The sequence below is a fragment of the Trachinotus anak genome, unplaced genomic scaffold (assembly GCF_046630095.1).
Source record: "Trachinotus anak isolate AG129_WGS33_773 ecotype Australia unplaced genomic scaffold, CSIRO_AGI_Tana_v1 ptg000039l, whole genome shotgun sequence".
Taxonomy (NCBI): Eukaryota; Metazoa; Chordata; class Actinopteri; order Carangiformes; family Carangidae; genus Trachinotus; species Trachinotus anak.
The window spans coordinates 3,894,044-3,920,684 of record NW_027273890.1 but is presented as its reverse complement, the minus strand read 5'-3'; the positions used below and the strand labels follow the sequence as shown (position 1 = coordinate 3,920,684).

The 26,641-nt window shown below is 40.1% G+C and overlaps 1 protein-coding gene across 2 annotated transcripts in view; it reads left to right on the top strand.

Annotated features, from left to right (window-relative positions):
* The window catches only part of LOC139614957 (inactive dipeptidyl peptidase 10-like), a 42,339-nt gene that overhangs the window by 759 nt on the left and 14,939 nt on the right, over window positions 1–26,641 (top strand). Inside the window, exons 2-14 of one of the 2 annotated variants that reach the window (XM_071472656.1) lie at window positions 838–933; window positions 4,123–4,217; window positions 4,510–4,584; window positions 18,032–18,084; window positions 18,464–18,545; window positions 20,795–20,915; window positions 21,819–21,973; window positions 24,047–24,144; window positions 24,229–24,352; window positions 24,448–24,486; window positions 25,749–25,856; window positions 26,353–26,444; window positions 26,528–26,575. In XM_071472656.1, coding sequence (XP_071328757.1) covers window positions 4,167–4,217; window positions 4,510–4,584; window positions 18,032–18,084; window positions 18,464–18,545; window positions 20,795–20,915; window positions 21,819–21,973; window positions 24,047–24,144; window positions 24,229–24,352; window positions 24,448–24,486; window positions 25,749–25,856; window positions 26,353–26,444; window positions 26,528–26,575 — 1,046 coding nt within the window. In that variant the 5' untranslated portion in view covers window positions 838–933; window positions 4,123–4,166. Of the gene's footprint in view, window positions 1–837; window positions 934–2,691; window positions 3,254–4,122; window positions 4,218–4,509; window positions 4,585–18,031; window positions 18,085–18,463; window positions 18,546–20,794; window positions 20,916–21,818; window positions 21,974–24,046; window positions 24,145–24,228; window positions 24,353–24,447; window positions 24,487–25,748; window positions 25,857–26,352; window positions 26,445–26,527; window positions 26,576–26,641 lie in introns of those variants that run through there. The other variant, XM_071472655.1, reaches the window with a different exon arrangement.

The following is a 26,641-nucleotide window of genomic DNA, read 5'->3' as shown; positions in this document are numbered from 1 at the left end:
TTGGTTCTCCAGGGTAAGTGGTGTTTGGAATTTTGTGTGAAGTGAAAATGTTTTAAGATCTGTCTTATGAAGGACGTCCCCTGAGGATGCTTCCTATACTTCAAATGATTTTCACTGTATAAACACCACAGACACGTGATCACATTCACAAAGTGGAGAAGTGGATCAATCATGTTACTCTCTTACTTATCAGATCTACGTGCACATTCACACTGTACACAGATTCCTTATCACTGCCTGGCATGAAGGTATATTTATCCCGGGAAATGCAAGAGTAGCACCACCAGCACAATATTAAACAGTGATCCACGAACAACCAAACACTGATAACGACACCTTGACAGCGACACCTCGACACCTCGACACCTCGCGGGCTGAGCAGAGCTGTTATTCCTGTGTCCTTCATTAGTTTTGTCTTTATCACATGTGTGTAGTTCACAATCTGTACGGCAAACTCTCCAGTTTGTTCTGCCTTAATAAACATTTTTATTACAGTTATATTTTAGTTCTGCACAGAGTGTTTAGTGTGAACAAAGATCAATGAAGCCATGTTGAGGAGGAGGTGATAGAAGGTGGAACCAGGGACTGTTTAGGACAATATTTTGTTTCTTAAAAAGCAGCTTTGTGCAGGTGCATCTCAACTACTTCTCCTTTATCTTCACATAATACAACCTCATCCTCTATGTTTGTATCTCTCTGTGCAGAAAGTCAGATTAATTCTCTGTGGTTTTGATTTATCATGTGACTTTTTTTTTCATTATTTGTAACTGAAGTTTTAGTTTTGAGCAGCTGATTGTTTGTTGTTGGTATATTCAAAGTATCTTTGTCTCCCCGTAGATGATGGCGGGAAACCCTTTGGTTCACAGTTGACACTGGACGACCTCTTTCAAAGAAACTTCCAAATACACGACCCCGATGCAAAGTGGATTAATGGTGAGCGCGTGAGTTCAAATAGCCTCAAAAATGTTGCGCCTCACATGCATCAAGTTTGCACTGATACACGGTTTATGTGAGATAATTCTGTCAAACCCCAGATTACATTCAGTCACGACATTTTTACGATCAAGGTTTGGTAATGATGAGGTCATGGCAAAAGAAACTATGGTTAAGATACAGTTTAGGCAAATACAACATTTCAGGGTTAAAAAGATTCATATTTTCTTCTTTTAAAGAAATAGGAGAGGCATGTAAAGGTCCTGCGAATGTGATTTTAAACAATAATATAAAGTGAACGACTATTTTTATTTAAAGATATGGCGGAGAAGAAAGCAACCCTTCAGAAGCTCTTTGATGAAAACATGTGCAATAATTTCTGTAAGATTTGAAGGATCAGAGAGGAATTTGAAGCACTCTGGATAGTTTGACTTTAAACTGCTCTCACATAGCTGCACCTATTATCACTCTGCTGTGGGGGGAAAAAAATGCTCCATATTGTTTGCATTTCTGCTCACAATCGTCTTGGGCAGTGTTGAGCCCAGGATGCTGCAACAATGTTCCTGCAAAATAGTGGAGGGGAACTTGCTTTGGTGGAACATTTGCACGCGGGGAGGTGAGTGCATTGTCATTAACCTAATTAGCAAATGTTAGCATGCTAACATGCAAGAACTAACTCCTCCATCACAGACAGACCTTATGGACAAACTAACAATCTCCAATGTCTGAATATAAGATAGTAAAGGGAGAACATCTTGATTTTCATCCCCTGAAACATATTAGATCTCATGATTCCATGAAATTGAGCAGCATATTTTTTTGTTAGCCTCTAAATTCCCATGTCTTTTCAAACTCAGTGGCACCAGTTTGTATCACTGGCTTATCCTTGAAGATTTGCTCTTACTAATGTCAGGCAGAGATAAACCTGATGATGGAGCAACAGAAGACTTTACTGCTCCCTGCAACAAATGAACACATCCTCATGTCAAATCTTGAAGTACTACATCAGGGTAAAATGCTCACAGATTTTGAGTACATACAAAATCTCTCTCACTGTGCATCCTGAATCAACAATGTCAGTCAACAATAAAACATGTTTGGTGTTTTATGTGGTGTCAAATTTCACACCACAATATTAAATTCAAGGGCAAGAGATGTGTAATTTATCAGTTGGGTAACAGTGTCAATATTGGCGAAACGGGGGATTTCCTTTAATTACTGCCCTAACAAAGCAGTGGCAAATCACCGAGTAGCTCAGACACTTCTAATCACAGCTGAGATTACATGTCACCTTTGTCCTCAGACCGTTTTCTGATGGAACTGTTGTCAACTCAGGAGGACAGCAGCCCAATTTTCCAATTACTTTTGCTGTAAAATGTTTTATACAACCACTGATTTGATACATGTGTAGCATATAAAATATGTACAAAAGCCCTTTGGAGGATTTCTTTGCCCGTTGAATACAAGCAATCCATCTGCCTTTCATATTTATTTTCCTGTCGTTATACTTAAAAGTCTTTTGAGTGTTTGCTAGTCTGTAGCCCTCCTGCCTGAGATTGATGCCTCAGAGCTTATTCATTGACATTTACATGAAATGTGGGCCTCAGAATGATTTAGAGCTGTCAACTGCTTTAATGGAAATCAGGCCTCTCTGGACTGTAGGGCTGGTTTGGGATTAGACTGGAGTTATTGCAGCCACCTCCTGTCAGTGTCTCCACTCTTAGAAATTTAAGATTAATCTCACTGCGCCAAGTTTTCGTAGACAGGTCGTCCTCAATGAGTCTTTGTTGTTGTTGTTTTCTTCTTGTCAAATATTTAGTCTCCACTGGGACGGCTTCATGTTGGACCTATTTATGTTAGACTAACACTGTCTGCACAGAATCAGCCTGAGCAATTGTTTTCTTGAGGAGGAACAAATGATACGAGACTGTCCTGTAAAAACGAGCCCAGAAGTCGTCTGTGCAGCAGGTTATTATGACCCACAGTTAGGTTTTGTTGCTAGGCGACATCTAGTGGCTGTAATAATGATGACAGGAGCAAAGGGGGAAGTGCAGTGACGTAGTTTACAGAGCGAGTCCACATCAGGAGGAGGTTGGGGTGGATGGATGTGACTGTAGTGGTTTATGTTGTTTCTTTGATTTATGACTGTTTGACACCCTTAACCACGTTGTTATTGTTGTAACCATGACAACAAAGATTGGAACACACTGGGTGAGAGGAGAGCATCCACCCTGTATGATCTCCATTTCCATCCAATCTTTCAGCACCAGTGAAGGAGCTGTTGTTCCCCTACAGCTATGATGAAAGTACATTTGTTGAGGTCAGTTCGGTGGAGGGTGTGTAACTCCCTCTGTCTGATATGCGTAATTGGTCGTAGCAGTATTTTAGTACAAGGCCTCATTTTGATCCACTCCTCCATGAGACATATCGTGTCATCTCTTGTTGATGTTTGTGTTGTTTACATTCTATTCAGATCTGCTAGTTTCTTTATCTTAGCAATTACCAGTGCCTGCTCTCTCATGCTGGCTGTGTCTTATGTTTAATTATTCCTCTGCCTCCTTTAGCGATAGGGCTACATGTTATAAATTCAGTTTATTTGGTGTAATGAAGGCGAGGTCCAGTGAATAGATTCACACCCGTACATGGTCAGGCCAAATCCAAGATTAATATGAAGTTTTTTTTTGTTTTTTTTTTTAAACGCGGCTGTATCATGGTCTTTCCCTGACCCTAATCAAGTGTTCAGTTGCCTGACCTTCTAAACACAGGTTATGTGATTGGTGCATTTCTGCAAATTGAATTAAGTGAGGCGCAGCGGTCAACAGAACACCACATAACCACAAATCCATGTGGCTGAAGTTGCCATGGCAACACTGCTGTGCACAACTTAAAGTTAGCAGCAGTGCAGACAGTTCATCATACAGACAGCTTTACTTTGCCCACTCTTGTCGTGGTAAAATCAAGAATATCCAGATTTTCCAGCAGATATAATTACATACATGAGAAATTGGTATGAAAAAAAAACAAAGAACAATAATTATCTGAAAATGGAGTCTGACATTTAAAATGCTTTCTATGTCTAATCAAGTGTTTCTTTGTTCACAGTCTGTCACAAAGTCAGCGGATTTGAGTATTTAAGCCCTTTAAATACATAATATTTTAAACACAGAACTTTGTGTGTTTCTCTCTCAGAGGAAGAATTGATTTTTCAGAGCTGGGATGGAGATGTTCTGAAAATGTCCATATACAGCAATGAAACAGACCTCCTGCTGAAAAACACAACATTTGTAAGTAGGCTAATGGATTTTTTTCACATTTTATTATAAGTAAAATCATATTTTTACACTAATCTTTATATATAAGATGATGTAACTTTTTTCACTTTGCCATCAGCAGGTGTTCTCACCCTGCTATGGTCAGCTCAGGTTTCACTGTAACATTTCACACTGATCTCTTCTGTCAGTTCGGTGTTGCATCAAGACTTAAGCCTGTATGGTTGTCTGGATGTGTGTGTATCTGTGATGTATTCTTAGTTACAGAAAGTTAAACAGGTAAAATTGTTTCTTGTTCTTCCCACAGGCGACTTTTAAGGCATCAAAGTTTGCAGTTTCTCCAGATCTGAACTTTGTTCTTCTGGGATATGATGTCAAGCAGGTGAGAACCTTTTAATATTCTGACACTGGCTTTTGACTTGGGGCTGCTGACACTGGCGGTTTACGGTTCATGAACTGAATGGAGATGTGACTGACATGGAAATATGTTTCAGTTCTGAATCAAAGAAAAACATGTCATGTTTTATTAGTCAGAATAAAACAGCAACAGATCATAATCAAATACATCAACCCTGTAATCGAGCTGTTTTTCCAAGGTATATTTAAATCTCTCTGTCTCAATTAATGAAGGCTGTACTTTGTGCTGCTTGTGTAGGAGGAATGTTTTTCCATAAGAAAGGGATACAAGAGACATTTATGAGCAAAATTATTTAATTTATTTAATGCAAAAAGTACACTGGGTTTTTGATTATTTCTTCTTCAAACAGAATTTGTTTAATAATTATGTAATTATTCAGCTTTGAACTCTTTAAATCATTGTCATTGAGCCATCGGTCAGTCTCAGCCCACACAGGATTTGGTTTCTCTGAAGCCTGAGAGAGGAGATGTAAAATCACACTGTTTCTATGTCCATTGTGCAATTAAAATACAATAAAATAACAGTAATAATAATAATGATAATGGAAATGAAGAAATTATATGGTTACATTACCTGATTAACTGTCAGCTCTGCAATTGGCCAAGAGCTTAGGGGGGTCACTGGATTTCAAATGCTTCAGTAACCATGACGTGGGTGAAAGCTGCATCTCCAAAAGGGCCAGCAGGAGTCAGCTGACTGTCCTTCACAACTTTCCTCCTGACCCAGTCGGACGCTGCCCTGGTTTGGTGACCATGTGTATTTATAAGTGATGGGTATAAATTAAAGAATACTGACATTTAAATGTCACATAGTGGAGAGATAGGAAGGCAAAACAGAGAGAGAGAGAGAGAGTAGGGAGGTGAATAACTCTCTGCGTGGATCCACACTGCAGACTGGAGTCTCTGCTAACAGTAACAACAGCTGTGTCCTATGAATGGGAAGCCTGTGTCTGCTGTAGGGCTTTACAGCCTTAAACCATAATACATATTCACCAAAGTCCTTGACCTGACTCCTCCCAATAACCTGCTGTCTTTTGTGCGTACACAGGTAACCATCAGCAGTGTTGTTCTGCACTGTGGTGAGAAGAATGCATCATTCAGACCACACAACGCTAGAATCTCTTGAACTATTTCTTTGAATGGAACGAAGCTAATTGTATCTGATTGACACACTGTTTTCACTCAACAAGTTCATTTGGCAACTGCTGAAACCACAGAGGCACAACACGGCGCTCTAAACAAATATTAGAAGAATTAGAACTGTAGAGCGCAGAGTTTTGTTATTGAATTTCATGGGAAGCTATTGAAAGCTGAGGCCCGCTTCCACTTCATCAACAAGCACCTTAAAAAAAACCAAACACTTGATGTTTTCAATGAAGCTGAACTGTTGCAGAGTCAAAAGCAGAGCCAGTCTGTGCTTGGAAAGAGTTCACGTTCAGATGCACAAAATTTTGCTTAATTGTCAAAACTACGTAAAATCAACAGGAAAAGAGGAAACTAAATAGTCTCGTTTTTTTTCTTAAAAATGCAAAAAAAACTGCTAATAAAGGAAAGAACTTAAAGCTGGTAAAAGCGCCGTTCCCTGAAAACATCTGTCCTTGGAGAGTATTGAATGATTCACAGTGAGCTAAAAGGTTACTTTTTTTCCTCAGGTTCAGTCAATAGACGTTAGCACAATGGCAGATGACACGACTGATGAACACAAACCTGTTCAGTGCAACCAGTATTAGACACTGTTGTCATTTTTTTCTCTCTCTCTTTTATATAATTTCACCAAGCAAGAGTGAGTGAGCAAGTTTTCTGTTCTAGGAGCTGTTGATGTTAAAAATCAGCGACCAGAATCATAACTGTTCTAATTATTTTACCTGGCTTTGTTTGTTTTCGTGTGTTTGTTTGAATCGTGCCGTCTATTCTAACCACTGACAAAGGCTTTTCGCCGCCTGACAGGAACACCTGCAGGCACAACAGCATGGTGCTGCCACCTTCATTTGCCCCTGAAATGGTGCCACAGTTCAACACACGCATTTGTACACACTCTGGAAAAATAGTGTTTTTTCCTGTCTGTTGATGTTGTCCTGTTTGTCAGTGGTTAAATGTCTAATCCCAAAGCCCAAAATAATATTGTTATAACACTGACAGCAGCATCTCTTGTCACCTCCAGATTAAAATGCCACCCACACCAAGAGCAATAATCACAACGTTAACTATAACGATAGATAGATAGATAGATAGATAGATAGATAGATAGATAGATAGATAGATAGATAGATAGATAGATAGATAGATAGATAGATACTTTATTGTCATTGCGCTGATAAAACAATACAACAAAACTCAGTACAGCAGCACTCCATATAGCAGCATTCTGAAATAATAAATAGTTATAATCACTAAAATAAGTAATATATCCTAAAATAAATAGTATAATCACTATGGCTGAAGAAGACAAAATGAAATAGACATTGTCACATAAAAAAATTCTAAGTGCTTTGTTGCATTGGTGAGAGCTTCAGAGCTTCAGAAGGCAGTCCACCGCCCGAGGGAAGAAAACAGTTTCTCAGTCTGTTTGTGTGTGTTCGGATGGTTCTCAGGCTGCCTGAGCGGAGAGAGGGGAGGAGCCACTGTCCAGGGTGAGCTGGGCAGGATGAGGAGGCTTTTTTGCGCGTCTCTGTAGGCAGGCTGAGTGGATATCCTCTAACTTCTGAAGATCTGATGATCCACTGTGCTGTTTTAATCACTCACTGCAGGTTCTTCCTGTGCAGCTGGAACACCACACTGTACAGCAGTGTGTCAGGTTGGTCTCTATGGTGCAGCGGTAAAAGTTCATCAGCAGCTGTTTGGGCAGCCCACTGAGCCGCAAGGTCCTTAGAAAAAAAGAGTCTTTGTTGGGCCTTTTTTATGATGTGTGACATTCAGGCTCCAGGTGAGATCTTCTGCCGTGTGGACTCCCAGAAGCTGGTAACCTTCTCCACCTCCTCACCGTTGATGCTCAGTCCTAGATGGTTTGTCCTCTTTTTCCTGAAGTCAGAGAATATTTCCTTCATCTCTTTTCGTGTTCAGGATCAGGCCATTATCATTACACCAGACTGACAGCGTGTGGACCTGTAGGCCACCTCGTTGTTGCCGGAGATCAGTCCCACGATGGTTGTGTCTGTGAATGATCTGAGCATCCACACTGGTGAACGGTAATGTTCTGGAAACAGTGTGTCGGAGCCAAACGCAAAACCTCAGTCATGACTCTCTCCGTTGTCATCTGCCATGTTGAAGGTGACATGTTGAAGTGTCAGCTGGGTGGGATGTTGGTGTTGCTGGGCAGCAGGTCCGGGAGACGGGCTGAAGCGGCTCCGGTGGGTGCAGCAGGATGCTGGACAGCAGCGCTTCTCCGTGCATTGACCCAGTAACGTTACTTTTAAAGAGCAGAGCACATGCTGCGCCTGCCTGTGAATTCATGTATGATTGGCTGTGACTTTTTCTCCTGTGCATCAAATCACTCTGAAAGTGATCCCAGCAGTATGATGCAGTATATTGTTCTTGCTGTGGCTTTAAGACCTCTATTACAGACTGTTACAGGCTGTTACAGGCTGACGCCAGACTGACTCAGGTGAACGTATGTCGCTGTGGATCTGGAGGTTGAACTGGTTGTGAACTAATATGAAGGTCGGTGGTTCGTTCCCTGGCTTTTCCAGTCTGCATGTCATCAGTGTCTGACAGCGTGTGTGTGTGATAGAATAGCACTGTATGAATGTGTGTGTGAATGGGTAAATGTGGTTTGTAATGTAAAGCGCCTTCAGCGGTTGATAAGATTAGAAGAGTGCCACATAAGTGCACTCCATTTACTTAACTGCATAACAGGTTTGACACACAGAGAACATACAGACACCCCCACCCCGACCCCCTCGGCACAAAGGGCTGATTTGACTGAAGAGCATTTTTCCATGGATTATTCCCTGTAATAGTAGTAATATGGCAGAAATAAGAATAATGACTATGACATTATGTGGTGGAGAAATCTGAAGCCTGACCGGTCAGCCATGTCTGAGCGAATCTGTGACCAGCAGAATGCTGTGCAGATGATTTGGTTTACTTACTTTTTTTTATAGCACTCATAACAAGGCTGTTCTGCTCGAAGCAGTCCATGCATGTCTTAGTCAACAACACAAAACACAGAACATTATGTTGTTCCCGAGCTACTCCTGGTGTGCTTCACACATGGTGTTTACAGAGTGCTGAGGATGGCACAGAGCAGTGTGTGTGTGTGTGTGTGTGTGTGTGTGTGTGTGGAAGGAAATGCACTCAATTATCAGAACAATCAGCTCTGTGCAGGCTGGTGCTCAGCTGCTGATCCACAACACTTTACATTTTCACTATTTCAGCTTTTCATTGTCGTGAGCAGATTCTGAGTAGTTTTCTTCTTTGTGTGTCTCTCTGCAGGCAGATGTCATTCAAATGACTGCAAAGAATTTTTATGGGAGTAAATTCCAAGGACTAATGTACAATAGAAACTGGCGATAACAGACCATCGGTGTCGGAGACCCATTTTACTGGGGCACGTGCCCCAGTATACATCTGCTGCGCCACAGTAAAATTTCCTGATCACGTGTCAGAAACAGTGATGTCTTTGGCACTTTGGCAATAACCGTATACGACCAATGAGTCTAAATTGCATCCATTCATCTCTGTTAAATTGCTGGCGGAACACTCATCACAAAATTAACATACATATATCACGTGAAACCACACAACTTGAGCTTCCCAATGGTGCTACCCAGTAGTCGTTGTGAAAAACGGTTTGTGATAAAATCAATATCAATTAATTCACATCAAATTTAATCATATTCCACTTACAGCTCTGCATCCATCTCCACACCCAATACCTCACTAACTCCTGAGTTTACAAACCATACATCAAAATAAACAGCAGTCCCTACCGTTCCCAGCGTTATAAAGTATTCATCTGAGCCTTTTGCCTTTCTCAAGTAATCTGGTTTTAAATTACAGTGACAGCAAATTACAGCAACAATATGTCTCCAACTTCAGACTGATATTCTAATGTGGCTTACATTATGTAGTTATGTTAGTACATGATATATTTTTACAAATTATTGCTAAGACATACAGTAGTCTATCCCACTATCATGATATTTATGTTGCCAGATTCCAGACAATCCACACAAGTATGAAAAGATATTTCAGTTGCCAGGCTTCCTGTAGTGGCAGACAATCAAGAACATGGAAAATTCATAAACACAAAATGTTTTTCCTTGATAGAAAAGCCTGATGTAAATGTGCAAAATAAGGGGAATACTTTGATTACTTTAAGATCATATCAGGTATATGATCATAAAAGTCATAAAGTGACTGTTTCTTTTTTCGTAATGTTCCCTCCTGTAGTACTTGATTATTTTTAGTGTGGAAAGTTGCTATTATTTGCATGCAGATATGCTTTACTTTGTAAAACCTGTTGAGGTTCATGTTTATTTAAATAAATATTCTCATACATTCATGAATGTACCTTTGTTGGGGGGGCCTGTGCCCCTGTAGAGCTTCATGTCTAGCATCGCCCCTGGAACAGACTGACATTTCCCTCCCTATGGCCATGCTGCTATCATGGCTGCAAATAATGCAACAGCAAATCAACATTTGTTGATATATTTCATAGAGTAATATTCTGGTCTGATTTTTTTCAATGAACAGTTCCAGTGGACGTGCCTGGCCCGGCCACAGTCACAAAGAGTTAGGTCATGTAGAGTTAATGGACCCAGAGGGATTTACTCCTCAGACCATTTCTTCAGTAGAAAGTAGCTCCAGTGACGACTGTAAACATCTGTGGATGTGGATTCTTCAGAGAAATAATGACACTATTTCTGGAAAGAGATGTTGCTGTTGAATTTTCTTCACATCATTTCTTTACTGCTCTACCTCAAACTAAATTACATTCACCTCCATTGCATTGTTAAATTTCATGAGCAGAAAAAGAACCTAACTATCCAAATAACCAGATATCTACATTTTCATTTATTAATTTATTTGTAGTTTTTTTTTCCCAATTAGCTTCACAAAACACTGAAATTCTGACGATCAGCTGTTTTGCCATGTGTTTATATCCACACAGTGCCAGTCCCACGGTGCCCCAGAATGTGGTAACACACATGTCCAGCCTGCTGCTGTGTGATGACCACAGCTATTTAGCTGAGCTCTGCCTCCTGACTTCCAAATGGTACCGTGTCAGAGCTCTGGTGAGCTCGAGCCCAGTTTAACCCCAGATTACTGCAGATGGTTAGAGCATAAACCAGGAACAAAGCATTTGGGCCTGAGAAAATCTAAACACACTGTTTTACTCTATATTAACTAATCCCTTATGCTAAAAATTCACATTTGCTAATCTGAACACATCTGTAGAACAGTATTTTTATTTCTACAAATGTAACAGTGTATATCCATAATGCACAACTGCTTTTTTAAGATCTTATTAATTTGATCTATTCTCACAGCTGTTGTTGGTTTTTGAGTGATTATATGCGACGTGTTACAGAAACTCTTTAGACATTAAGAAAAATGATCTGTTACAATATGAAAATGACGACTGGTTACGATTTAAAGCTCAGACCTTTGTGTAAGCGGGAGTTGATGTACTCCAATGATAACTTCATGTTAGTACTGGCTGAGGAACGAGTGTGGAACAATTCAGGAGTTACCTGATGATGAACCAACAGCTACTGAGTAGTTTCTGAATTTCTCTGAATTGAAGATTATGGATAATGATGAGTTACTTGAATTACTTGGGCAATCCTAAAAACGAATAACTAATGATTATCAATTAATAAGTCGTTACTACGATTTCTGAACAAAGTGGTTGTTATTCTAATTTACAGATACTTATGAACTAATAATTATCTAATGGTTAATTATTATATTATCTCCCAGTCTGTTCTCTAGTAACTCATAATTATCTGCTGTATTGTCTTTGATTCAGTTATTCGTAGTCGTTTTCCTCACTCATTTCTGACTAATTACTCACATTTCTGTTGAGTTTCTTGTAAAACGCTACAACTCCATTCATACACTTTATACACAGTTTGAATAATTTAGTGAAGAAATGCAGATTCTCAGTGAGATTGACTGAAACGCCAGACGAGGCCACATAGAAAACATTGCGATAAAACAGATGCTGATTGTTGTCTTGTGACTTTCAGGCCTCATCAAGGCTGCTAAACAAATCTGTGACCACATATCAATAAAAAAGTAGTAGTACATCATTATTCCGGCGCTGGAGCTGTAGTCCAACATGTTATACAAAATAATCACTATTCTCAAATCCTACATCAAGCCTATCAGTAACTCTTTCTGTCCTTTGTGTTAATCTCATCGATATGTGATCCAGACATGCAGCAGAGATATGGGACTCTGTCCTCTAAGGTGTGGATCTAAAGATAGAAACAGGCTGTGCACACAATCCTGGAAAACTCATTAACATTGCAGCATGGAGAGGGCATTTGTCAGCCGCCATCTGTAAGAGAGAGGCACTTTAAAAGATCACAAAGTGCTTCAGTTGCTGTGATTAGAAAGTAACAACTGAAATTTTATTCATTCAATTTTTCATGAAATATCTAAAATGGACCTCAAAGAGACTCTGAGTGCAACATTTATACATTTCCAGTTGAGGATTCTTTGTCAAATGCTAATCAGGGGCTACTATGCATGTACATGGCAACTTCATGACTGAATTATTAGTTGTTGCACCAAAATCTGATTTCAACCCCTGGTTTTCTGCATCAGTGTAGTACAGCAAAGTGGGGCAGAAGCATCACCTAACACAAAATGAAAAACACTGAGGACTCTTAAACACTTGTGTCTGGCTCATCCTGCTGGTAATCACTAGCCTGGCATTGCCACACATTTGCAAATGGGTCTGGAGCCTTGATTCATTTTCATTTTCCAAGGAGTGTTATCAACGGTTGCAGCATCTGGACACTAATGTATAGACAAACAAGCAACCAGAGTGAGGGAAGCTGTGATGTAGCGCAGAGAAGAGCAGTGATAGTGTAGCATCAATATGTTTAAAGTTCAACATAGCAGACACATGTTTGACGTGACATGATTCATGAGCCAACATTTACTATTTCACTGTACTCTCATGAAACAGTTGGTAGAGGTTTTCTTGGGAAACCGTGGACAACAGCATCTCTCGCTACTTGCTGTTTAGCAGCCATGGTTCCAGGCTACCATATATAAGTTGGCAAACTCTGCTGTGTAATTCCACCTCATCGTGGACTCCGAGCTGCAAGGCAACAATTCCCAGTTTGGTTGTTTCCCTGATTTGTGGAGATATTGAGAAACAACAATAGCCACTGGGTTTTGGTGACAAATGGGGCCAATTGGTAAATTAACTGTTCCCGAAGCCTGCTCATCAAACAGAAAACGCTCTCTTAACAACAAACACTGGAAGTGCAGTTGTTTGTTCTTCTTTTAGAGAAAATCACTGTCCAGTTTGTCTAATACAGTTGTGATAGTGGATCAACAGACGTCCCCACATCAGCCACACCTGGAATAGAGAAGAGATTATGGAAAATATTTTTGTCAGTTTTTGATTACTTCAGAGAAAAGCGGAAGAGAACCAGTAATTTTTGGCCAAATCTCTATGTGTGAATTGGAGCATGCACAGAGTAAGACGATGACTAATTAATGAATTCAACCCTTGAGTGCTATGGCACTTCAGATTGTGGTCAGGTGCGTCCTCTTTGCTCTAATTTTCACCTGTGGCAAACTGAACTAATTGGACATAGTTTAGGAAATAGAAAACACATCTGCGTCCCACACTTCAGACGTCATGTCAGGACAAAAGCCAAGCCAGGAAGTCTAAGAAACTCTCTGCAGACCTCCATGATAAAACTGTGGTGTGGCATAGATCTGAGCCATTTCTAGAGCTTTCAGTGCTCCCAGGAGCACATTGGCCTCAATTATTGTGAAAAGGAAGAAGTTTGGAACCATGATGATGACACCAGATGGAGAACCTACCAGAGGGATGACCATCTCAGGCCTTTATGATAGAAAGAAGCCACTTTGAGCTTGGCACACAGTCTGCATTTATTCTCTCGCTTCTGTCAGCAACAAAACTATCAATAAATCCCAGTGTACCAGTTCCATTGGCAGCCACACAAGCCCCCGCCAGAACAGAACCGGCACCATGTTTGACAGATGAAGTGGTGGCTGTGGGTCATGAGCGGCTCCTTTTATTCTCCACACTTTCCTCTTTCCTTCATTTTGACAGAGGTTTAGTTCAGTTTCATTGGTTCACAGAACTTTGTTCCAAACCTCTATTGGTTTCTTTTTGTGTGTTTTTGTGAACTGCAATCTGTGGCCTCATTTACAAAACAGTGTGTATGATCCACACCAAGAGTGTACGTGTAATAAAGCGTTGATCCTCTTCCTTTATTAATCCCCAAGTGAATGCAGACTAACAAAGAGGATTATCAGTTTCAAATCAACTTTGGATTTTCTACTTTTAGGTTAATTTTCTAAAAGTCTCTGACGTCAGCTCCTCGCCTCAGTTCCATGGTGACTGCATACCGGCAAAAGCAAGTGCACAATACAATAAATAAAAGAAAAACTGAACATTTTGTCATCAAAGTAGGGTTCAGTTTTGGCCACAAAGTCTCCCTGCACACCTGAAACCCAGTTCTTCACAGCTCCCCCTGGTTTCCGTTATAAAAGAGACTGGCAGCTGTGACTTTGTTATGCTGAAGAAACTGCATGAGGCTTTTATGTTTCATGGAAGCAGTTTTAACAGGAAATGGAACACTGCTGATTTATCACACCAGAGGTCCATTATGGCCCCTGCGTCCAATAGCAGTGAAATTGCTTGTTGCAAATCACACTACACATCCTCCTCCTCGTTCCGTCCTGTAATTTGATGGCCAGCGGAACATCTTGGTGTTGGGGAACAAAGCAGGTTTGATAATGAGCTCTGCGTGCTTGATGGGACTGAGACAGCAGAGTTTTAAAGGTGCTATCTCCTCCTGAGAAAGACGGGGCAGATGTGTTCATCATCAGAGTGACAGCTGTAATCTATGGAGAGTAATGGCCTGCCCTGGCACCACTGGCTCCACTCGTCTTATGAATTTATCATAATCATGTTCACTCTCCGCCGCTGTATACTGCTGTGTCAAAGGGTACCATACATCTTATTCTGTTTTCCTCCAGTCAGCAGGCTTCTGTGCACACTATAAAGGGCACTTTTCATGACTTCAACTAGTACACTTAGATAATTACCGAGGTGCTGATTGTTGCAGCTGTAGAGTTTCCATTTTTACTGATCACAAAATGTGCGTTCATGAAGTTGTAGTGTGAAAATAAACAAAGAGCATTAATGAACCCAATCATCAGTAGCTAAAGCTTTTAAGGAGTGTTGATGTCTGTGAGTAAACAGAAACTGATTTAATAAGCCACATTTTTCGTTGCCAGTCTTCCTATTTTCCAATCATTATTTGGTCAATTAAAAGTGTCTGAATATATCTCAGAGCTACTTACAGATCAACATCTGTCACAACAAGTATTTTTTTAGTCTGTGAAGCACTCATTATGTAAATAGCTCCTCTGACTGGTGTTGATTAGTGTTTAAACAGTTGTCATTAAACTTACCTGCACTACAAACTTCTTAAACTTTAAAACCATCACTTGAGAATTTATCAAATCATTTCGGATGAATACTCCTGAGTTTCTGAGATCACAGCATGAAGCACCGTGGGCATCATCTGTGTACATCTGTCTAAAAAGGGCTGCTGCAGGTATAATGCATGTCACCACATGCAGTAACAGAGCACACACGCAGATCCGTGGCCTCTCATCTGTGAGTAGGTGCTCCTATAAGGAGCCTTGGAGCCTTGTGTGTTTTTGAAACTTATTTCGGGGCTGCAGCTCACTCTTTCATCCCAGGGCTCAGTGCAGCTGCAGTGTTTCTGCTTTAACAGCACCAGCCTGTGCAGGTGACAGGTCTGTTTATTTGCTTGTTGTGTTTACATCAATGCCGATGTGACAGTTGACAGTGGCAATTTGACGATCATAGATATTTCGCACTTGACCTGACTTTCAAATACAAGAGAGAAAGCGGCTTATGAAGAGCACAACCCTTCACATGCCTCTGAGGACAGACTGTCTGAGGGTGCCTTGTGCACCATCAGTACCACAACTGTACAGGCAAACATATGAAATATACCTGCAGAATCATTTTATCTCCAGACAGAATAAACATTTCATTTATTACTACCGTATGTTCAAATAACGAATAACCATCAATAACCAAATTAAAAAACGCAGCTCTAATATCTGCACTTAATAAGCTTATTGTCAATATTTCTCTCAACAGTCATTTACCAGATATGTTAACAGCAGAAGGACGACTCGGATGTAAGAAAACTTCTGATTAAGTGTCAGAATCTAAATGTGTCTCCGCTGCAGTCGTGACTGTACTGCAGACACCATCAAAGTGATATTCTAAGCTGAACAAATCAAACAGTGGGAATTATTTACAAGGGCCATGTTGCCCCACTCAGCTGAGGATACCGCTACACACCACAATCAAACACAAAACTGCCTCTCTCCACATTTCCAAACCCCCTCCCCTCTCAAGTGTCACCCATTGCTGACAGCCTTATCAAGGAGTCATCACAGAGCTGTCGCCATGGAGCGGCGTCTGCTGAATGATGCTGACAGCTCTTCTGAAGGAAGAAGAGCAGAAGAGCCGTCAAAGTTACAATACAATTGCATTTTCCTTCCTGGAGAATTCTCTCTTGAATAGCAAGGAGTGTGGTCCAAATTAGGAGTGAAGGCCGGGTGGTGAGTGGATCAGCCAAGCAGTAGTCGCTGCACAACTGATCTTCTGCTGAGGGGAATGAAGTGGCTCTACAGTGTTTATCATATCGCTGTGGGGTGAGCTTACTGTAACACTCCAGCTGATTAGTATGCAGAGGCACTCAGGTGCTCGACCATTATCTCACTGAATCCTAAAACAAAGGCTTTGTGAGAGGAAATTCTCTGGACAATTCATAACGCAAATAAGTGGAAGCTGAAATATGTGGCAGCAGAATGAAAAATTAAATTTATAAATGATACTAAATGCACTTATTTGCAGTTAATTGCAAAAGATTAATCTAAGATGTGAAATTATACATATAATATACTATACATATACTGTTAAAATACTATTATATTAAATATTATTACTTTTGCTTAAAATATAAATCATTCATCAAAATTGATTCAGGCACAATTTGGATGTTTGTAACAATTTTTGGATTTTTATATGAAGAAAAAAACAAGAGCATAAATCAGCTGTATACAGGTAACCAGAAGTTGAATGCAGCACATAGTTAATAGATTTAGTTTCCAACCTACCAGCCATGAAAAATACCAGTGTAGAGATCCTGGGAGGCAGATTTTACCTCTGTTCGCTGATCCGGTCTTTTTGCACAGCTAGGCTAAGGATATTTTAGACCAATCTCCCCCACTACCTGAACATGTACAAAATGTATATTAGGAGACAGCAACTGACCACATTTCTCAAAATGACTGAATGATCCTTTAAAGGAAAAAGATTCTCTAGTCTGATGAGACAAAAATTGATAAACTCCTTGAAAAAGTTAAAGGGTCGTAATACTTTCTGAGGCCACAATACATGACATACTGGCAAGATTTATCATAAACAGTATGTGTGTAGCTCGACTCACTTTATCACTCACCTGCCAAATCACAGCACTGCTGATTATCCTTTAGCCTGCATTATCCTAATACTGTATATGGCACGTCTATCTATAGCTGAGGCACGTGATTCATTACAGGGAGTGAAATTGAGACAAATATTAAAAAAATGAAAAGCAGAAACACTCTTTATAAAATCTCTTTTTGTATTTTGGTTTTATTTATTGGGATATTATTCTCTGATTAGAGGTCTTGCAGGTTTGTCAGCTGCACTGTGTGAAAATCAGCAGTCTCACTGCTTTTATGTAGATTTTTCTAATTTGAACAGCAGAGCACAGCAAAGCATTGTTCTCACTTCACTCCTTCTTCCTCTAAAATGGAGATCCATGCTGTGTTATTGCTGCTGTCCAACTGAATTCAGGCAACATCATTCTGCACAAGCTTCAAAAAGGCAAACTGGGAAAAGCAGGAAATGACTCACTAAAGTAAAAGTACACAAGCAAGCAGGTGTGTGAGGAACATCACAAAACATAACAAAGACTAATACTGTGTTGAGAATATTACTTTTTCCTTTAAATAAAAGACTTGTGATGAATCTATTTGTCATGATTATCTAAATTATTCCCCATTTTTCCCCATTAATGATCCACTAATGATAATTAGGAGCTTCATTAATAATCAGGTCTGTTCATACACTCGTTTTTCTTGTCGGCTTGCAGGTCTACCAGCACTCTTTCTTAGCATCGTACCTGATCTACAACCTGTACACGAGGTGAGAAACGACATGCAGTACACCTGGAAAATTACTCCTTGTTCATTTTATGGTCATAATGTTCATTACCAAGATCAATTACATACAGCATGAGGCCAAAAATGCTTTCGTATTCTGTTTAAACCCAAATTAAGGAGAAGTTTTACACTCTTTTAAAATCACATTTTTAGAAGTTATGCTGATTTTTTGGTCCTATTATCCCTCCGTTTAAGGGCAAGATGGCTTTGAAAACATCTAAAAAATTAGAATCAACCACAAAGAGAATAAAACAGAAGTTACTCAACAGTTACTCTACCTGGTCTGAGATCTAAAACACCTGCTGGTCTGGTGTATAATGGTTCATGTGTAATATGTTTTTTTTCAATTGTCCTTACATCAGAGAGGTCCGGGAGCTGAATCCTCCAGAGGTGTTGGACTCTGTCCTCCAGTTCGCCTCATGGGGTGTTCAGGGTCAGCAGCTGGTGAGTAGTTTCCAGGGTCGAATAAAAGTGACTCAGTCTAATAACTGCAAAGGGTTCAGAGGAATCTTCCATTACTCACCAAATATTACAGAAGAGGATAATTCAGTCCTGAAATAAAAGGTCATTTTTATGAAATGAGATGAGTTTTTTTTTTTCAAACATTTTTCCTTAATTATTAAAAACAAGTCAAAAAGTCTGTTGGCAATCCCACCAATGAAAACCACATTTTAATCATGCATCATGCAGTAAGCACAGTTCATACTGGCCCATAATCCTCCTTGTCTCAGTGAATGTTATGGTTTCTCCGCAGCACTGGGTTAAACATATTCACTCTGTGATAAAATCCTGCCTCTGGATGCATGAATAATAATGCAGAAATTAATCAGAGGAAATGCTCTGCTAATATGAAGCGTGATTAGATACAGAGCAGAGATATAAGACTTTACTGAACATTGTCTGGAGGCTCTTTGAGGGTTATTTTGCCATATATTTCATAACTGTGTTTTACTTCTGTGATTCAGGAAAGTATTTGATGAAGATGAGTCAAAAAAACTGCTGTAGAGAGAAAAAAAAAATCAAATCATCAATTAGCTAATCAACAGAAAATTGATCAGCAGTTTTAATTAATCATTTAAGTCATTTTTTTCAAGCAGAAAAAAGAAAGATGCTCTCGTTTAATCTTATAAAATGTGGTGATTAGCTGCATTTGTCTGTTTTATATCATTTTAATTAACATATCTTTGGGTTTCAGGCTGTTGGTTAAACAAGCTAATTCTCATAGTAAAAAAAAAAACAAACTCTGAACGTGCATTCTTTACAGTTTTCAGCTATTTTTAATTGATCGAGTCATCAGCTGATCCATCCACACTGAAAATCAATGTAGTTGCAGCCTGGATTTACTTTATATTCTCTTCATTTAAAATGAAGACGCCTTGCTGACTGCAGAAAGGTGAAAATCAATGTTTAATTTGACGTCTTATGTAATGTTTTATATTCAATTAATTTCATTCTCACCCTCATCGTCTCTGCTCTGAGGTAAAGGCTGCTCGAAGCCTCTCTCTGGCTTGGAAGGAAAGACACACTCCCATTAAACTAAACAGTTATTTTGAAGAGCAGCCAACAACAGTCAGAGTAATCGAGCTGTTGCTGGAAGACATCATGTTGGGTGACCAAAGCTCTCTGTGTGAGTAATGTCTCCACCGTGCAGAGTATTATGCTCTGAATAATCAGTCCATTATTTATTTTCTACAGTGCAGTCAAGGAAAGTAATTAACCATTTGATAGCATCTTTATCTGGTTTCCTCAGTATTTATACCTGCCCCCGGAGGAACCTGTTCTCCCAGAAGCCCTGCAGGAATGTGTCACGGTGCTGATGACAACATATTCATTACTCCTGAGCTCTCCCTCTATATTTGTGTTATCACGAGACATACGTTTTTATCAATGAGCGTGTTCTCTCCCTGTGATCATATCACCGAGTCTTTTTCAATTTGGTGAAGATATGGTCTATCGCCTTACACCGGGGGCACACCTGATGCGTGTCCACTGCTCTGTCTGTTTACATCGAGTCAGCAGGAAACTTGAATGTTGGATTTCTCTTCATTTTGAATTAATTCTGATTTATTTTTGACAGAAAATGTCATTAAAATGTCATTGTCTTCACATGCAGCTGCTGAAGTTGTAAAAAAATATATTTTGATTTTTTTTCATGTCTGTGACATTTTCAGATTCAGTCGTAGACAACTATAGTGAAAGGTTTTCTTTTTGTGTAATGTTGCTGGTATGATGTCAGTATGACATCATCAGGTCTTTTCTCGGTCAGTTTTTGCTGGGAGCTGCCCGCGTCCCAGTGTGTCTCCTCTGACCCAATAACATGGGCGCATGTGTGCTACTGGCCTAACATCAAGGTTAAGAAATGGTATGGTCCACTTTAGGGGTGTCTGAAATCATATTACAAGATTGTCCCAGGCATGAACATGTGGAATTTACAAATAAGAAAGATATATATGTGTTTCAGCTCCTGCACACTGTTGTTTTTACCTCAAAGTCTTAATCAGTGGGGGTCAGACCCCCCCCCATGTTTTCACCAAGTGAAAACATGAGAACAAGCTGATATCATCCTGCACCGTTGCGCTCCAAAGCATCTTTCCTTACCTCCTGTACGCTATGTGTCTACATGAGTAAGTGACACAGACTACAGTTCTCACAGTTATATAACACAGTTTTCTATATTTTCTCTTGTCCCACAGATCTATATATTTGAAAACAACATTTACTACCAAACAGATGTTCAGAGCAGCTCGTGGAGACTCACGTCCTCTGGACAGGAGGGGATCATCTTCAATGGCATCGCAGACTGGCTGTATGAGGGTAAGAGCGAGGCCACCACACAGCAGCTGTTCAAACACTGCCTGGTGCTCCTCTAGCTGGAGAAGCTGCAATTTCATTTTTGATATAAAAATTTTATGTATATAAAAAAATCACAATGAAGTCAGAGCCTGAAAGAGGCTGAAGTGATGAGAATTTATGTGGTCAGTGAGTTTTCCTGTGTTTTACAAGTATAGGAGAAAAAAAACCCTTCCAACTATAATGGACTTAGAGGAAATTTAGCTGTAAATGCTCTGTAAATTGTTGCATTATCAATGCACAAACCCAACCAAAATACTGTTCAGAGAAACTAACCGCAAATAAAAATAAAGATGATGAACCTGCAGAGGCAGATACTGATGTTTTGAGATGGTTGGACTTTTTTCAGCCTGGAAGACGCCAGCAGTCTTTCTCTCAGGCTGCAGACGGCCTTAATTAACCTGAATGAGCAACGTAATATCTGAAAGAGGAATGAAGATTTACAAGCCTCTGAAGACCCTGGACCATGATATGTGACAGAAAGCAGAATTATTATTTCCATATTATCTACAGACCTCAACTGTAAGTCTATAGATAATAGGTTGCAGTCTTGCACTGGAACAGTTAACAGACTTAATACTGGGTCATAGAATGTGAGACTTACAGTATGTACATATCACAAAGTGCTTTAAAAACAAGTAAAAGAATTTAAAAATCGATCTTGGGTGTTTTCCTGTTCTGTCAGATATAGACTGTTAACTATCAGGACTGGGGGTGTCGTCCAATCAGCTCTCTCTAATGTATTTTGCTAGTAAAAATAAGGCTTGACAAAACCTGCATGACCATCTCCTTAATCTATAATTAACAATTAACAAGCTCCACTCTCCTGACTCACATTTCTTCATTTGACCTCTCTTGGTTTTCCAGAGGAGGTGCTGCACACCCAGGCCGCCCACTGGTGGTCACCTGACGGATCCAGACTGGCCTACCTCACTATCAACGACTCCCTGGTCCCTGAAATGCTCCTGCCTCGCTTCACAGGGTCTCTCTACCCCAGAGGGAAGGAGTACCCTTACCCAAAGGTACTCGTAGCAGTCAGCCCGAGCCTCCTCTGATCAGCGGAGCAGCACCAGAAATAATTAGATCCAGCTGAACTCCCACTGCTCCCAACATCCTTTAGCTTACCTGATACTGTACAACCTGACAGGACTACAAGCCATGTAGCTCCCTGTTCTGCAGCTTCACTGTATCAAGCCAGTGCTATGAATAATACAGCTGCGAGCTCTCTGCTTTAGTTTATCCATGAAGGTTAGTGAATCCTTTTCTTGTTTAATTCATGTTAACGCTGACTCGCTCCCTTTGAAGAGGGGAGGTTTAGGGATCTGTGGATCCGGGGGGTGGGGCAGAGGATCGGGATACGCTTTATAAAGGCACGTTAACACGCCTCCCATCCCTTGATGTGGATGTTTAGCGTATCAAATGACTCTTAGATGGGAGATAGGTTGTGGAAAAGTGGTGGGATGAGGGTCATAAGGTAGAGGGCAATCTCATTTGCTCCTCATACACACAAATGGGGGAGGGGGGATTCACAGGAAGACTTCTAATTAATGAAGCACTGTGCTCGATCTTAGGCTTACCCACACAGTGTGTAAAAACTGTATACACACACACATACACACACACACACATACACAATGATTCTGATGTTCTATCTGCGAATGAGGTCAGTGTGGTATCTTATGGGACTAAATGAAGCAGAGATTGAATTTCCTTCTCCTTCCTTTTGTCTGTGAGAACACTGATGCTGTAAAACACTTTGACAGTCGTATGTCTGCTTCAGTCGCCGGGGATACACTTGTGTGGTGCAATCCACAGAAAGGAGCTCGCCCTGGAGAGTATGCTGTGTGGGTATCGCGTGTCTGCGCTTGAGAAAATACACAGTTATTGTCAGGATGACATTCAGAGAGGCAAACAGACTGCTGCCGCATTCTGGATTTTTTTAAGCCGGCTACACATTGTATAGATATTTGCAAATAAAGAGACTTAGGGCCCTGTTTTCATTTCACAAGTGCAACAACAAGTGTAAAGCAGCGCGTGTTGGTGTCTCCACACTCACCTGCTATTTCACTTCATGCAGGTGCAGCAGCACAAAGTGCAAAAGGGTTGGTTGAAGGTAGCAAAGTACATTTACTTGAACACTGTACTTAAGTATATTTTTCAAGTATCTGTACTTTACCTCAGTATTTTTTTTGGGAAACTTATGATTTTTATTCAACTAGACTTAATGTACTTTTGGGCTTTTAGTCACTGTGTTCATCAAAACCTCCAACCAGCCGAGTGAGCCGAGTGGTAGGGGCATATGGACACATGGACAAATGCCCTGAGCAGTGAGTCCTCCTGGGAGTCATTCCCCTGCTCTCCATCCCTGCACTTTCCTGTCGTCACTGTCCTTTCCAATAAAGGCACAAATATGCCCATAAAAATAACTTTAAAAAACCAAACAACTTTACCAATTACTAGATATACTATATGTTCATAGCGTTACTGTATTAGAGAGCAGGAAAATAATAATTACTGACTTATAGCCCATTTCACATTAGTAGCAAGTTTCACATGTGTTTCATCCATCATATTACTTACCTGTCATGTAATATGAGGTAAATATCATCAGTGGAACTGAACACAGTTATTAAAGAAGTAACCTAATTAAACGTCTAAAACAGCAGAGAGTGAAGGACTGGAGAAGACACAAATAATAACCAATAAAAATAAGTGAGGATTAGGGCAGAGCAGATACTGTCATCAGTGTGGCAGGTCGGTCTGGATCTCTGAGAGCTTCCCTGTCATGTGGACTAATGAGCTCTATTTTTGAAGGAGGCTTAAGCAAAGTAAAGCAACTGCCTTGCCCCAGGTTCTGCACACTGTACCGCAACACAGTTCGTTCTCTGTACTTGTTTTTTATTCTCATTTTATTCTTTGTTAAAGTCCGTCTGGCATTGTTCACTATGACAGGAGATAAAAATAGAAAACAAGTGCAGCGCATCGCTCAGTGCTGATTGTTATTGCTATAGTGCGTGGCGGTGCATTGTGGATGTTACATCCAATTTGATAAGACCTGTGAATGCAATGATATATTTCTGTTGTTTTTTCTGTAGATGGGTCAGATCAATCCCACTGTCAGACTCCATGTCGTCACTCTAGACGGCAGCTCCCTCACAACTGAGCTCAGACCTCCTGACAGTTTTGAAAAGAGGTACATTTTATACAACTTCTCATTACTAATAACATTAAGATCTTATTGTTGTTCCCTCACGATTTTCCATCTGTGTTTTAACAGTGAGTACTACATCACCATGGTGAAGTGGGTGGCGGAGGAGAGGCTGAGCGTGCGTTGGGTGAATCGCGCTCAAAACATGTCGATTCTCTCACTGTGTGATGTCACCACAGGTGATTGCACAAAGGTGAGAAGCTTTACGTTGACAATGCTTTAATCTTCTAAAATCTCCAATAAACATACAGAGGTTTTATGGACTGACTTGTGATCTGTTCCATTCAGAAACATGTGATGACATCAGAGAAGTGGCTTGATCGCCAGGTGAGCGACTCCAGAAGAGCTTCATTATCTCTGATGGGCCACTTTACTTTTTTAGGGGAAACTGATAATTTTCTGTAGTGCTGGAAACAAAATAATAGATGAATCTCAAATAAAAATGTAGGCCTACTATAGCGGTTTGCATATTCACCAATCTGCTGCTCCAAGTGAAGTCAGGCTGACACTGTACAGATTTGGACCAATTTTAGCCCTGGTTGGTTTTACAAACATATGATTTGAAAACCATGTTTTTTGATTCTTAACCATGAAATAGATTTGTGAATTACTTCTTTCTTCAGAGGACAAAAAGCTAAATAAATACACAATGAACGCTGTGAAACATAGAATGAAAAACACAATATAGCATTAAATCTTCCCCTAAGATCAAGTGTGAGTTACATAACATACAAGATCAATGAAAATGTCAGAGTCTGGCCAGCTTTACTGCTTTTGCCATTTGGTGTTTACACTCCTCTTGCTGCAGATATTTTTGATTAAAGTGTCAGTAGACAACTTTCTCCTCAGTGTTTCTAGGAGGTATTAAGGGATCCATCCAGTCTAAAGGTAGATGTCCATGTGTTTGTGATTATAAAGCAGGTCTAGGTTCTATATTAATACTGTGAAAGTATCAAAGCCTCAGTCCACAGAGAAATGCACACAGCCTGTATTCAGAAACTGACCCTTAAAACCAGCCGTCAGGACTTCTGGAGCTTTGTGATGTCACAACAAAGCAGTCACCACCCTCAGACATGCCACAAGCTCAGCCTTGCAGAATTTGGTTTCTCTGAGTGTTGACCTGAAATTTGCTATATTTTTATTGGATCAATCAGAAAACAGCTCTGGATTCAGCTACACTAAGATGGTTTTTGGTTCTTAAAACCACAAATATATTTTGTTATGAATATCAACACTACAAATAAAACACAGAAGAAGAGTGAAGTATGGGAGCTCTAAAGTTGGCTCCGCTGTCACATCAATATGATTTGTTTAGATGATCAAACAGACAACAGATCATTTGTCTCTGGCTGCTAGTGGTAGTGTTAGCAACATGGCTACTGCTGTCTGCTATACTGAACCAAAGCAAGAAACAACCGTAATCCCAATCTGATATCAGTGCTGTGATGAAGGCAGAGTAAAACACCCAGGCGTATTAATAAGTAACAGGTTTTGTAGTAGAAATAAGTCCAACCACACATGGCAGCAAGAGTTTAAGAATTTAATGTCTGAAAATGTACAAAATGTTTCTTTTTTGTCTCCTTTCCCAGAACGAGGCGCCAGTATTTTCCAAAGATTGCACAACACTCTTCATCACTATGCCCTTAAAACACGGTGGCTGCGGGACATTCAACCATATCACCATGATCTCCAACCAAGTAAAACTATTACAAACTTTTAATAAAATGAACAGATTCAGTTAGGTGCTTTCACTGTTTTAAACTTCTTGTGTGTGTGTGTGTGTGTGTGTGTGTGTGTGTGTACGTCTGTTCTTTTTGTTCCCTTATCTGTTCTGCCTACAGTAAGGGCTTTCCAATTATTCATCCTGCTTATGTGATTCCATTTTTGAAGTCTCATCATTTTAAATTACATCCTAACTCTATTTCCTGAAACACCAGAAAATTAAGAACACGTTCACTTGAATAAATTAAGCAGAGTGTTAGACAGTTGATCCACTGGAGGCTCTGGGTTCTGTGCCAGATTAATTCAGTTTCTGTAGAGATAATAAGTGGAACAAAAGTTTAAGATTCAAAGTCAGGGCTAGGTACGAAACTCAACACTAGTGCACCCCTGTAGGACCGCGCAGGGCATGTGAGGTCATGTTAACACGACGTCTGTTCTCTGTTGTGTTGTACTCTTCCCTGTGCTTCTCAGTCTGAGGGTCAAGAGGTCAACCTCCGCCACCTGACCTCAGGAAGCTGGGAAGTCTCTCAGATTCTGGCCTATGATGAGACCACCAACTCGGTGTAAGCAGGAGTTAGTTACCATACAGTATGATAAATAAAACAATGAGAACTTGGTTATAACAGGTTAACTTTTTCTTTTTCAGTTATTTCCTAAGCACAGAGGAAGGCTCAACACAGCGGCAATTCTACAGGTACCACATAGATTTCAGTTCAATAAAGAAGTGAAGACCCTTATTTTATTTATTACCCTCATTTGC